Source organism: Rhipicephalus microplus, chromosome X (assembly GCF_043290135.1).
Source record: "Rhipicephalus microplus isolate Deutch F79 chromosome X, USDA_Rmic, whole genome shotgun sequence".
NCBI classification, from domain to species: Eukaryota; Metazoa; Arthropoda; class Arachnida; order Ixodida; family Ixodidae; genus Rhipicephalus; species Rhipicephalus microplus.
Window position 1 is genome coordinate 11528043 of NC_134710.1, and position 13724 is coordinate 11541766.

The 13724-nt window shown below is 44.4% G+C and overlaps 1 protein-coding gene across 3 annotated transcripts in view; it reads left to right on the forward strand.

The window, feature by feature from the left end:
- The window catches only part of Pi4KIIalpha (phosphatidylinositol 4-kinase II alpha), a 310849-nt gene that overhangs the window by 219901 nt on the left and 77224 nt on the right, over positions 1 to 13724 (forward strand). For all 3 annotated transcript variants that reach the window (XM_075881825.1, XM_075881824.1, XM_037426586.2), the window contains exons 2-4: positions 17 to 214; positions 269 to 400; positions 462 to 615. In XM_075881825.1, coding sequence (XP_075737940.1) covers positions 86 to 214; positions 269 to 400; positions 462 to 615 — 415 coding nt within the window. In that variant the 5' untranslated portion in view covers positions 17 to 85. The remainder of the gene's footprint in view (positions 1 to 16; positions 215 to 268; positions 401 to 461; positions 616 to 13724) is intronic.

The window sequence follows — 13724 nt, forward strand, 5'->3', positions numbered from 1 at the left end:
TCCGTCGTCTTTACAGAAAATCGCTGTGTACAAACCAAAGGATGAAGAACCGTACGGCAGACTGAACCCCAAGTGGACGAAATGGATGCACAAGCTTTGTTGCCCGTGCTGCTTTGGAAGGAGTTGTCTGGTGCCCAACCAAGGCTACTTGTCCGAAGCAGGAGCGTCGCTAGTGGATCAAAAATTGCAACTGAACATAGTACCGAAGACCAAGGTGAGCACACCTGGCTCGCTCGTCGCGTTCACTTACGACCCTTTCGTCACCCAGGTGGTCAAGTTGGTGAGTGAAACATTCAACTACTCGGCTCTAGACCGCACCAAGGCACGAACGAAAAAGAACGTCACAGAACGTTTCCCGAAAGTTGGTCGACATTTTCATCGCATTGGTTTGCCTCCCAAGGTTGGTGTGCGGGACCGGATTTTATAGTTGGTGACCTGAGACGTTTCGGTTATCTTTATAGGTGGGATCTTTCCAACTGTACGTGGAAGGCTATCAAGATGCTGACTACTGGCTGCGGAAGTTTGAGTCGGAACCGCTACCCGCTGATCTTCAGCGCATTTTCCAGTTCCAGTTCGAGCGGCTTGTGGTACTGGATTACATTATTCGTAATACAGGTAAGTCGGTGTGCGATGGCACTTTGTCATTTATTTGAATTATGCCCTTCCTACTCAGACTGGACTAACTGACGGGTCAGTGTTCTGGCTTTTTGTCAATTATTCTTTATATCTTGTGATATGGTTTTCTAAATGAATTCCTCAGTTGACATTAAATTTCCCAATGTAAGGGGGTTTAATGTCAAACAGTGAGCAACCGTAGTAAACAATCTACGTGATGTCCGCATCAAGATATGCTGACATTTCACAATATGCACAAAGTCCCTCTTTCACATTTTTCAACAGCTTTGATGCTTACTCAACAAAGAAGCTTTAGAAGTCCACCGCCTAGCCTACCTACATTTCTCAGACTTTTTCTTAAACTTGCCTAGACATACTCGAGACATTTTCAGGTCGTTTTTCTCTTTGATGTTGTTTTTATACAAAAAATTTGTTATAAAAGTTCTGTGGCTGCAAGGCTGCAATAATTTTCATACAAACTCTATGCTGAGGTAGAACTACTTTGCGAATCTAAAATGTTGATGGCACTAATTACAAAAACTTGTTATATAACTGTTTAATTATTTAATTATGGCCAGTTTTCACACATTGCAACATGACAATGTTGCAGTGTGTGAAAATTTATGGCATACCTATTCTTTAGAGTCACGAAAGTTGTATTTATTTATTTATTTATTTATTTGCAATACTGTCGACTCCAATGTTGGAGTCATTACAGAGGGCACATTGCAGGTAGTATACATTCATGAAGAACAAACAATAACATTCCAACTGACATACATAAGCCTCACCCAGTACCTTCTGGCCTGCTACAGTGCGCCGTGCAAAAAAGAAAAAGAAAAGAGAAAAATAGCAAAGGTATGTGAAGCATTGAAGCACTACTGTAGATTACGCATGGTTTCTAACACTGCGGTGAATGTGAATAGTGTGTCGGCATTAGTAGCATTTGCATTCAGTTTATTCCATTCGCGTATTGTTAGTGGGAAAAACGATTTTCCAAAGACGTCACTGTTTGAGGAATATTCTTGCAGACTGTATTTGTGCTTATGACGAGTAGGGCGTGACTGTGAAAATGTGACGTACTTAGACACATCTACCTTGTAGTGGCCATGTAACAACTGGTACAAGAACCTCAGGCGTGCCTCTTTTGCCCTAGTAGCTAGTTTTTCAGTGCCAGAAGAAGCCAGAAGGTTAGTGGGAGAATCTGTACGTTTGAACTTGTTGTGTACAAACCGTATGGCTTTGCGTTGTACTGCCTCTAATTTACTAATACCACTTAGCGTATAAGGAAACCAAACTACGTTGGCATATTCTAATACTGGTCTTACGAACATGGTATAAGCCAAGAGTTTTGCGGGCGCTGGTGCAATTCTAAGTCGTCTTTTTAGGTAGAAAAGTTTACGCATTGCGGCCGCAGTGACGCTAGCTATGTGTGTATCCCATCTCAGGTCAGGCGTTAATGTAATGCCTAAGTACTTATGCTGCACAACATTAGTCAGTGGTGAACCATGAATGGTGTAGATGAATTGCGATGGATTCTGCTTACGTGTTACCGTCATAGCTGCGGATTTTTTCACATTGATGGACATTTGCCACTTAGCGCACCAATCTGCTAGCTTGGTTAGACATTCATTGAGATTAATGTGGTCTGTGTAGCTGGTTACCTCCTTATAAATAATGCAGTCATCCACAAACAGTTTGATATTACAGTTAATGTTTGACGTGAGGTCATTTATGAAAATTAAAAATAATAGTGGTCCCAAGACGGAACCTTGAGGGACCCCAGAAGTTACGGGGACTATGTTTGATATATGACCTTCATGCTGCACGAACTGTGAGCGATTTGTTAGGAAATTTTCAATCCAAGAAAACAATAACCCCTCTCCTATCGCACTTTTCAGTTTAATTAGTAACTTTCTGTGACATACGCAATCGAAAGCCTTAGAGAAATCAAGTAAAATTATGTCTGTTTGGCCACGATTATTTATGGTAGAAGCTAGATCATGAACTACCTCCGTTAGCTGCGTAACAGTGGACAGGCCACTACGAAATCCGTGTTGATTAGGAGACAAAAATTTTATTTTCTCGAGAAAAACAGTTATGTGTTTGAGGATGATATGCTCTAGTAGCTTACATGAAATGCTAGTGAGGGATATCGGCCGGTAATTTGAAACCAATGACTGTTCTCCTGATTTATGAATAGGTATTATTTTTGCAATCTTCCAGTCATCTGGCAGCTGGGATGAAGTAAGCGACTTTCGAAAGATTAACCCAAGAAACTTGCTACACCATTCCGCGTACCTCTTAAGGAACTCGTTAGAAATATCATCTGGACCACTCGATTTTTTAGGATCTAAGTTAAGAAGCAAGTTCAGTATTCCTGTATCTGTGACTTCTAGGTGATCGATGCTTGGCGAATCGAGGGATAATACTGGAGGAGTGGCACCATTATCAGTCGTGAACACTGATTGGAAAAAAATGTTGTATTCGTTAGCCTTTTCCGTTCTTTCCCCTGAATCCGTGTGCGACTGTGTATTATTGCTAGTGCGAAGGTATCTCCAAAATTTGCTTGGATTGCTTTTAATAAAGCTTGGAAGTGTAACACTAAAATAATATTGTCTGGCAGTTTTATTTTTTTGCTTAAAACTCTGATTTTGCACACTGCAGCTTCTGTTGAATGGATGATTTACACTTATGGTTTTTCGCAGCCACACGCAACCTTTTTAACCCTACGCTTGGCCTGGATAACCTCACGTGTTATCCAAGGATTATTCCCTGGAGATTTCTTGTGTTTCTTTGGTATGAAGTTAGTGACACAGTACATAACAGTAGATTTGAAACTTAGCCAGAGTAGATTAGTATCACTGGATGCGTCAAAAGCTAGCTGCAAAAAGTTTTCTAACTCATGTGCGAGATGGGTTAATGCGCTGCTAGCGTCAGCTTTTTTGAAATCAATTACAGTTGATCCACGCTGCTCACACGCAATACTGGAGTCAAGCGGCAGCAAGCATATGACTATGTGATGGTCTGATATGCCGTCGACTACGTCAGTGCGAACACAGTCTTCCGGGAAGTGCTGACTAATCAGTATCAGATCTAATATGCTCTCGGCAGTGTTCTGTAAGCGGGTTGGAGATAACACGATTCGTTGAAGGCTAAAGTTCAACATTATGTTTATAAGAGCGTGCGAGGCAGATGATGTGTGGTTTAGCGTAGTCCAGTCAATGTCTGGGAGATTAAAATCTCCCATAAGCAGGACACGAGAGTTGCGAACATGACGCTGCATGAAGTCATGAACTGCAGTTATGCATTCGTGTCCGGATGACGGACCTCAATAAACGCATCCAACGAATATAGAAGTGCTATCGCAAAGAATCCGGCAGAAAATTGCCTCAGCATCTGTTACAGCTGAAAGCGATACATATGAATGGCATTTCTTTATGAGTAGAGCGACGCCCCCGCCACGAGAAGGTCTATCCTTACGGATAATGTTATAATTTGGAGGAACAACTTCACTATCGTATATCTCGGAAGAAAGCCATGTTTCAGTGACACCTACTATATCAGGACTGTATTCTAGTAGAAGATTTTCGAGAGCATCTATTTTGTTTAGAACACTTCTTGCGTTAACATTCAATATAGTCAAGGCTTCGATTTTGCGTGTAGACGAGCTTGCCGAGTTTGCAGTCTTGATCCCACCTCGTCCTTTTTTTGGGCGAGAACCTTGTCGTTAACACAGATAGAATTTGATTACAGATAATCATTAACTTTTAAAGGGACCCTGGGACACTTTTCGGACGACCTTATTTAGCGCCGCAACGCGTGTAGTGATGGTTTCTGAGATGAATGCAACAAACATTATAGAAGTTAGTGCACGGGAAGTGAAGTGATGAGTTTTCAAAGTTCAAAACCTGAGCAGACGACAAGGAGAAACGTTCTCTTTTGCATTTCACTCGTCTGCTGACGTCAAAGACCAAATCGCAACACGCGTCTCATATAGACATACTGGAAATGTCACCTCACAGTGGCCTTCCCACAATACCTCGCTACTGCTCTTTTTGATGGCAATATAATCATAGTTACTAGGAATCACGTGCGTCAGGTATCAGACGCTCCTACGGTCAAACTGTGTAAGATACACCTGCAACGCTTTGGGTGGGGTCACTTCTCGACTCGCTTGCAAGACGCATTCTACGGTAACGCCAGTGCCCACCGCCTGTCGCATTTTTGGCTCGCTAAAAATTTAGCATGCGTTGCCACCTTTAGTTTGTAGTGTACCATAGCTTCGTTTGCAGTCTAAGTGTCGTGTTTGTTGTTCTGAAAACACATAATTTAGAAAGAGGAATGATTTCTTTCTGAGAAAGTGTAATGTTCTTTCTGAGAAAGTGTAAAAAAAAACGCCAGGCCTGCACGGAAGGCGCAGCACAGTCGTAGCGAAAGCTAGAAGAGCGGCCTTTCAGAGCCTTTTATAAGCACTCACTGGGTAGCTACGGCAAGGAACTTGCTTGATACTCAATCGGTCATTATTGATAAATTTATTTGGGTAACAGGCCAGCATTCGCTATGCTATTTTTCGTCATTCTTCTGAGAAGCGTGGTATCCGCTGAACACTTGCAAGGAATTTTGTGCCAATTGTTCATGCAGTAACTGATGACGATGAGGAATTATGGCTGAAGTGGGTATGCGCCACAGTAAATAGGGGAACAAGAACAAGCTTTTGTGACAGGTTGGAGCATTGGATGGCCCACTCGTTACGCTATTCGCATTGTGCGACGACTGGTTGTTCTTTCGCAGTTTCAAAACGCTTAACGAGTCGTATTAACGTGATTGCTTTTCCGACATCAAGCCTACCCAAGGCAAGTTTGACAAGTCACAAGCACCAGTATAGCAGTGGTAGAATACTGGGCTGGCCTCCAGCGGACCCTGGTTCGAGCCCCACTTTGTCATTGGTGCTAGGTCAAGTCTGCCTAAGGCAAGTTTGACAATAAGTTACAAGCACTGGCGTAACTCAGTGGTAGACTACTAGGCTGGCACCCAGCGGAGCCGGGTTTGAGCACCACTGTGTCATTTGTGGTAGTTTTTTTTTTTTTTTCTAATTTGGCGGGATGTGGTTACGGACACCGGCGGCGGACAACTGCGCGTTACCCGAGTTGTGATCTCGTAACAGCTATCGCTGTAAAAAATTTTTGCTGTTTTTAGCATTCACTTGTATAGCCTAGCTACCACCATATTGCACGCTATTTGTCGTGTCAAGCCAATAAAAAGTGAATGGTCCTTGTCGCCACGTTACATGTCATGACGTCAGTTCCCATAAGAAAAATAGCCGATGTGTGTCACCGTACTCTGAAATCAAGGTAGTCTGTCTCAGTGAATTAAAATTATAACAGCGTTGATTTCGGCGTTGACATTTGTGCAACGATATCGGCGTGCTCCACAGCACCAGGAAAACTGATGAAAAATACATGCTCAAATAGTGTCACAGAGCCTCTTGAAAGGGGCCCTGAAACGCTTTTCAAGCATGGTCAGAAAACGCTACTGATCGGTAGTAGAGGCTCCCAACAACATGCGAGCCAAATATTATAGGGCAGCACGCGGCCTGGAATTCACAATAAATGATCAAAGTCGGCTATAAATTGCTTTATCTTCTCTCGACAAATCACACATTATGCCCAAAAATCACACGTAGTAAGCCCATCTATCAGCGATTGGCTGATTTGAACATGGCGCACTTCTCGTTACAGAGATCGCTGCGGCAGGCTGCTACTTGTCCACGCGTGCGCGTGTGATCGCACTTAAATAGCCGCGCATCCGAAGAAAAAAAAGAAATAAAGTGGTCGAGGTCACAGAACACGCGTGACATTTCTCTGTGGCCCTGCCATCTGTCTTTGCTCTGTTGTCGGGACGAGAGAAGAGAGAATGTTATTGCAGTGTGCGACAAATCTTGGTAACTCCGCTCCTACTGGACGGATTCTTAAAATTTTTTGCGGCGTTGAATTCGTGAGGCAATAAGCTCTTCCAGTGAATTCATTCCATGGTTACTTAAAAAAATGTTTCAGGGCCCCTTCAAGGGGTAATGCTACTTTGAAAAAAAAAAAAAAAAGTTACGTTAATCTGCAGCCTAGGGCAAGGACATTTTTGCTGTTTGTGTAGGTTTTTATGCTGACTTTAAAGATAGCTTTAGTTGTGTGCCATGACAATGTGCACAGTACAGTTATTTTTGGACACTTATTTTGCCACCAAGCTTTTATAATTATAAGCCATCGATGGCTCTAACTGCTCCATATTAGCTATAGAATGCAAACAACTAGAAAGTGTGTACATTTTAACGAATAGGAAAAATTGTGATCTTGATATGCTCAGCACATTCACACTGCCTAATTTAGGTGCATAATAATTATATAAGGGATATCAGGTTTTAAAGGAGCACTGACATCAAATTTACTCATGTTAAGACTTTTGCGTCAGCGAGTAGCTATAGACCCCGTAGCAAAGAGTCGCGACCTAAAACACAACTGAGGGATGAATAACTATCTCTTTTATTGATTTATATTACCGGGATCTAGCACTATTCAAAAATGGTCGGCAATCCCGCCATTTTTAGCGCTGGGAGCACAAGCAGTGGCGCTACCTCACAGTCACCTCCAGATCACGCCCCAACTGACCACTTCTCCACAGAAAAGAGTGACGTCAGGCTCAGCTGCTCCACAAACAATTCGTCTGCTAGGCGGACACATTCAGTCATGCCTTGTCACCTGCATTGCTGTCGTTGCCGTACAAAGTGTCGACTTGGGTTCAATACGATAGTCTGGAGCTTGGAATCCCCGAGATTCGCGATGTTGCGAAATATTTTTGCTTTGATCGACCTTTTGCAGAACAGTGATTTCGAAATGGACGCCGTTCCATGCAGCACTACTAAGGTGCCCGAGGATGCACGCTTCAGTCATGTTCGCTCGTGTGTTTCAGTTGGCTATTTTGGTGTGTTTTGGTGTGCAAAGCATTCAGGTATATGCAGAGGGGTCAATGCAATATAGCTATCGCGAATGAGCATCAGCAGAGAAATAGAATACATTTCCTGCTTGTCAGGTTCTTTTTTTCGCCTCCAGATGGCCCCACCTATCTAGCCTCTCGAGGTTAACATGGTCTTACCACGTTTACGTGGACGCAAAGTCTACAGATCAACTAAAATTCAACGATACCTGTGTGTTACTTGTTAGAAATGATATCTGACTACACGCTCTTCTACTTTTGATAGCTTGTGGTCGTGTTGATGTGTAACATACGTGGCATGAAAAGGCAGTAAAGCTTGGGTAAATGTGCAAAACGCCTTATGAATTTAAACAGGATGTTATGCAGTGCATGGCCTACGCATCAGTGTTGACAGTGCGTCGACAGTACTACTGTAACAGGGCTACACAGATGGCGACAAATGAAACTCGCCAGGCATGACTTCTCATTCCGAAAAAAAAAAAAGATATTGGGCACGAGTGTCTGGCTGCTGCCCACTGAAAGGGTCAGTCAATTTACCGTTGTTCTATTGCACATTTGCGATATAGAAAATTTTGCGCTTTCAACACGATTATCTCAAAACATGTTTTTATTGTTCTTTTGTTTCTTTATCTTGGCAACCCAACCATCTAAAAACCTAGATTTCGGCCAGTATTTAGACTAAGTAATAAGGAGTACACTGAAGCAGAACTGTTGTTGCGGGAGAAAAGGCTTTTGTTCAAGACGACATCTGATACCTATTACTGCGTCATAAATACGTATAAGTAAAGTATATTTACAGAAACACAACAATATTCTGAGATAAATGTGTTTCAGTAAAATGAGGAAAGGCTTCTAATTGTAATTACAGTAAGATTATTACTATAGCTCCTACGGTTATGGAAAAAAAGGTACGTAAAGATCGCACAATATACATGGCGGGTGTAGGGCCTACCGTTTCCTTAAAGGAGCACTGACATCAAATTTCAAGATCGAGATGAGCCCATCATTCTATCGCTTGGTATGCATAGGTCTTCTTGGCCAAATTTGAATGGCATCTGTCGCGTGGAATTTATTTTAATTCGATGTCAAACAGCGTAGAAAAGCTAAGGAGAAAAAAAAAATAGACTGCCCTGCGACATCGACACTAGTGCTACGTGTTCGGTGTGATACATTCCACAAATACCCTCCTGAGTGACGATGCCCTAATAGCGATGACGTATACGATCCGAGTGTTCTTATTGTGGCACCAACTGGCGACGAAGTGCAGAAACGCACTCGCTCATCCACGGCCGGGCTAGCGCGCGCAGGTGCAGTCTAGCCCGGTCGTGGCTCGTCGCGTCTGATCTTCATCGGACCGGTTTGAATGATTTCATGAAATTATGAAGAGAAAAGCTAACTTTGAAAGAATTGCAAAAGAAAAGAGCACGCTTAAGCATGTGCTTGTCGGTCAGCATGTGGGGTAATCGTTGTGAGTTGCAAATGAGTTGCAGTTGTCTAGTTCGAAGCATGGAAAAAGTGCCATGAGGGTGTCTTTTCATGCCACGTATGTTACACATCAACACGACCACAAGCTATCAAAAGTAGAAGAGCGTGTAGTCAGATATCATCTCTAACAAGTAACACACAGGTATCGTTGAATTTTAGTTCATCTGTAGACTTTGCGTCCACGTAAACGTGGTAAGACCATGTTAACCTCGAGAGGCTAGATAGGTGGGGCCATCTAGAGGCGAAAAAAAGAACCTGACAAGCAGGAAATGTATTCTATTTCTCCGCTGATGCTCATTCGCGATAGCTATATTGCATTGACCCCTCTGCATATACCTGAATGCTTTGCACACCAAAACACACCAAAATAGCCAACTGAAACACACGAGCGAACATTGCAGTAACTGCACTTCCCGTTCTCCGGCTTCCCTAGCCGCTTCCCTTTCTTTTTCCTTTTCCTCTCGGGCCAGTGCCCGCTCTTCTCTGGCTAACGCCTGCGCCTGTTCCTGCTGTTCCTTAACCCATTGTCTCAGTTCGGCGCCCTCGAGGCCTAACTGTTTACCGTGCGCGATCCACTTATCCGAATCCATACACTCCATACTACAAACTGTCACTATAATGCCACTATAAAAACAGCGCAATCATATGCAGGATGCAACCGCTTCAACTGTGCGGCTCTATCACCACGCTGTCCGCACGGTTCTCGTTCACCCCTCACTGTTTTACTCTTGTACGGAACGTCCTGTCTTGCGGACGCCAGTTTTGTTACAAGCTGCCACTCTAGCGTCGCCAGCGCGAAGTCGGCGACGGGAATGACAGCAGGTTGGTTCGTTCCGTACGCAAGTAGAGACAGTGAAGAGATCAGAGACGTGAGAAAACAAAACAAATATTACTCTAGTGATATTGCAGCACACGGGATCTAATACAACACTTCAATACAACTAACAAAGTACATCAACACTTGATACAACTGAAAAATACATATAAAAAACAATAAATCAGCTTACGCAAGAGAACTATTACAAACTACACAAACTAACAACAATAGACTACGGAGGAGAAAGTTTGAAGATATAAACAGGTGAAGGCATACGTGTGATGACCGGCAGTGTTGCGTCCCCAACGATCGGATGCGAGAAGTCGAAGAGAGTTCTGGCACGACTGTGATGTCGGCGGTGTTGCAACGCTGGTGGCTCCGGGAGGCTAGTGCTTGCAGGTGACTTCGAGCAGGTTGAGCTAACTCGAGGCGAAGTCCCGATGTCTACGTTGCAGACGTTAATATCGCGTCACAACTAGACGAACGGCTAAGTTTTGGTGGCCAGCCGATACAGAGCCACACTAAAAACTTCTAGAAGAGATGCTTGTTGATCTGTTTCTACACCATGTTGGTCAGCGACTAGCCTGCCTAGCAGGGCAAAATCCTGCGCTTAAATCCCCCTCGTGTCTCCTCGCTCTCTTCCTTGGGAACAAGAGACCTCTACATGGGTCCAATCATGCGCGTTTAATTGATGGAAACTCCGCCCCAAAAATATTTTGACCCCACCCCTTTTTAATTGGGAGAGGGCCCTCATCTAGCGAGAGTGACAACCTGTTGGGTTGTTGTCATACGGCTTGGCCACCAGAGGGTTTCCCACGCTTTTCCCCGTGGGAAACGGTCAAACTGTTTGGCTCTCAGCCGGTGCGTCCCGTAGCCTAATCCTTGTTCGGGGTACATTGCGGCCTTCCACGACCTTGCAGACGCCGCCGCAGTTACAAAAGCAATCGTCGACGGCGACGTTCCAAGAAGAGCACCCCATTCTGCACTTCTCGGCTCCCTTTCATGCGCTCGCCGTTCCCACGGTCAGTGGGAAAGCCACGGCGGCGCCCGTAAATTGCCGTGACGCGGGGCCGCCAAAAATGGCCGTCCGTGACAGACAGTCAATACCTTTCAGAGGCGACAAGTTCCTTAATCGTTAAGCGTCCTTGAGAGGTTGGCCAGTCACGGCAGGCTGCGACAAACCTCAGAATCCAAGCCGTGACGTGTAGCACCCGCAACCAGGAACTATACTTTGATAAGTCCAAAAGAGTGCGCACTGCCGTCCTAAACAAATAGAGCGTAACGGTGTCTACTTCGGACTTTTCTTTTAGATCATCTTGAAGAGCATTCGGATAAGTAGTCATGTGCTTAGGCCATTCTTTGCTTCTTGCCAACCATACTGGTCCTCTCCACCAAATGTCCTAGTCAATTAGAGATTTTACTGATGTGCTTCGACAAACTAGGTCCGCTGGGTTCTCTTTCCCAGAACAATAGTTCCATTGTGAAGAGTCGGTGAGATCTTGCATTTCTGTGACTGTTTTTTACTAACTGCTGCCGTCTTTAAGGAATGCCTCGGATCCAACCGAGCACCACTGTTGAATCGGTTCAAAAACAGCAGTTAGAAGTGATTTCCATTGCACCAGTTATGAACTTTGCTAGTCGGGCACCCAATAAAGCTCCAAGAAGCTCGATCTGTGGAAGTCAAAGCTGCTTTACGGGAGAAACCTGTGCTTTTGCCATGAGTATCTGACCTGGTGTACCATGGGAGTTTTGCCGCAGGTAAGCAACGGCCTTGTGAGTGGCCTTGCTTGCGTCCATGAAAACATGCAGCTTATAATCCAAGTCACTGATTGACAAACAAAACCTGGGCACTAAAAGAGCCCTAATGTCATGAACTTCTCTGCACCCTCTATCCCATTCTTGGGCAAGTTGAGTTGGAATTTCACAATCCCAATCCAGTTGCATTTGCCAAATGCACTGAAATAGTATTTTGGGGCGGATTAGAAATAGTGCTGACCGGCCTAGAGGATCGAACAAGTGAGTGAAAGTCTGTAAGATGAACTGTTTTGTTGGCTTATCTCCTTGTAGACATTCCAGAACAGGATCGACGTTCAAGCTTAGCCTGTCTGACCTGGTGTTCCCAATAGTCCAAGTATCTTGGCGCGGTCCGGCTGTTCTATGCAGTTTTCTAGGTCAGTGCCTCCCGGGTTTCGGCACCAATGTAAAATCCGAAGATTTTTATCGTAATCAGACACGAGCATGCGCAGTAGGGGTGTGGACACCCCCACCAATGCCGGATTTGTGAGTAGGTGCGACTACTAAAATTCTCCGCATTTGGAAGAAGCTTGCATCATGCCTGCACCTGGAATTCAGATACAAACGACTGTACATACGTTGAACAATAGTGATGGGATGCTTTTGACCATGTACTCTCGCTGTTTACGTCACATATTTAGGCATACTTGAGTACGCTGTGCCGTTCTTATGGCTTTTATTGTGAACAAGGCTCCCTCCTCCCATATCGAGCCCTGAAACGTCAGTAAACTTTGTGTTTTATGGGTCGGTGTATTCTTCCGCGTTTACAATCAAAAGCAAGAGTTATACACTGTCTTCCTTTTTTTTTCACATGCCTTCTAGCAGCTTACTGTAGCAGCTGAGAGAGACTTTTTAAGCTTTGATCAATGGTAATGCTTATTTTGTGATGGTCGCACAGAAGTACTGTCAGTTTCCATGACCTGGCCAGGTTTTTCAGAAATTCCCCGACTTTTCCATGACTTTTCTAGAAGGGTCCAAATTCCCCGACTTTTCCAGGTTTTCCAGGTTGGTAGACACCCTGTTCTCTAACCACGGCCCGTCATGCGGAACTACGGTGGCGCCATATCCGCCTTCCACCTTGTAATTTAGCTGCCTGCTGTCTCTCCAGCCTCCAGTCCTTTTTTTTTTATTCTGCCACTATCTGCGACTCGGCAGCATATTCGAAAAAGCGCTTCTCCAAGTTGTGATGCATATTGATGCTGGCGTGATGCTTGCGTTTATTGCAAGATTTCGTACACCAGCTTGTGCGCCGTCTCACCACATATGACCCCCCCACCCACTTTTTTTTTTTTTGAAATAATGTCTCCTGCCTACACGCATGGGCATTTTTTTCTGAAACTCTCTCGTAAAGATCTGTAGGTAAGCGCAGCACACATTCGTGCACGATGACCTTTGTGCTCTGCATGCGATAAACTGTTGTATAAGATGAACTGTAGAGAGAGATAAAATGGACTTTTGAAAGCATTTGTGCTCGTTTCCAGCCAAAACAGGCCATCCCACGTTACCAAGGCGGCGCCTTCCCGAATCCCATATACGAGACGATTCGCTAAGTCATCAGTTCATTTTTCCAAAAGTATATACCGTAATTACTCAAATCCAACGCACACCTTTTTTCCGGTTAAGCGAGTTCATAAATTGCATGCACGTTAGAATCGAGTACGAAAAAAAATGAATTCGGTCATTCCATTGCCATCGGCATTTTCAAAATGGCCACCCCCTACGTGCATCGGCTTGGCGCGGCGGCCATTTCTGCCTATGTGTTTCCCATGTGCGGCACTTCGTACGTGTACTGAGGAGTTCGTCATCTTGTAGTGCATTAGCATCGACGGCATGGAAGGGCCGATTCCAAAAACTCGAGTGCACCACGATGCCGCTTTTAAAAGAAAAGTCATCGCGTGTGCAGAAACGGACGGAAATTGGGCCGCATTGCAGTCGTTCGGAGTTCCGGAAACGTGCGTGCGGGACTGGCGGAAACAAAAGCAGAAGATTGTGTAGGTGTTCTGTGAGATTGTCGACAGCAAAGCTT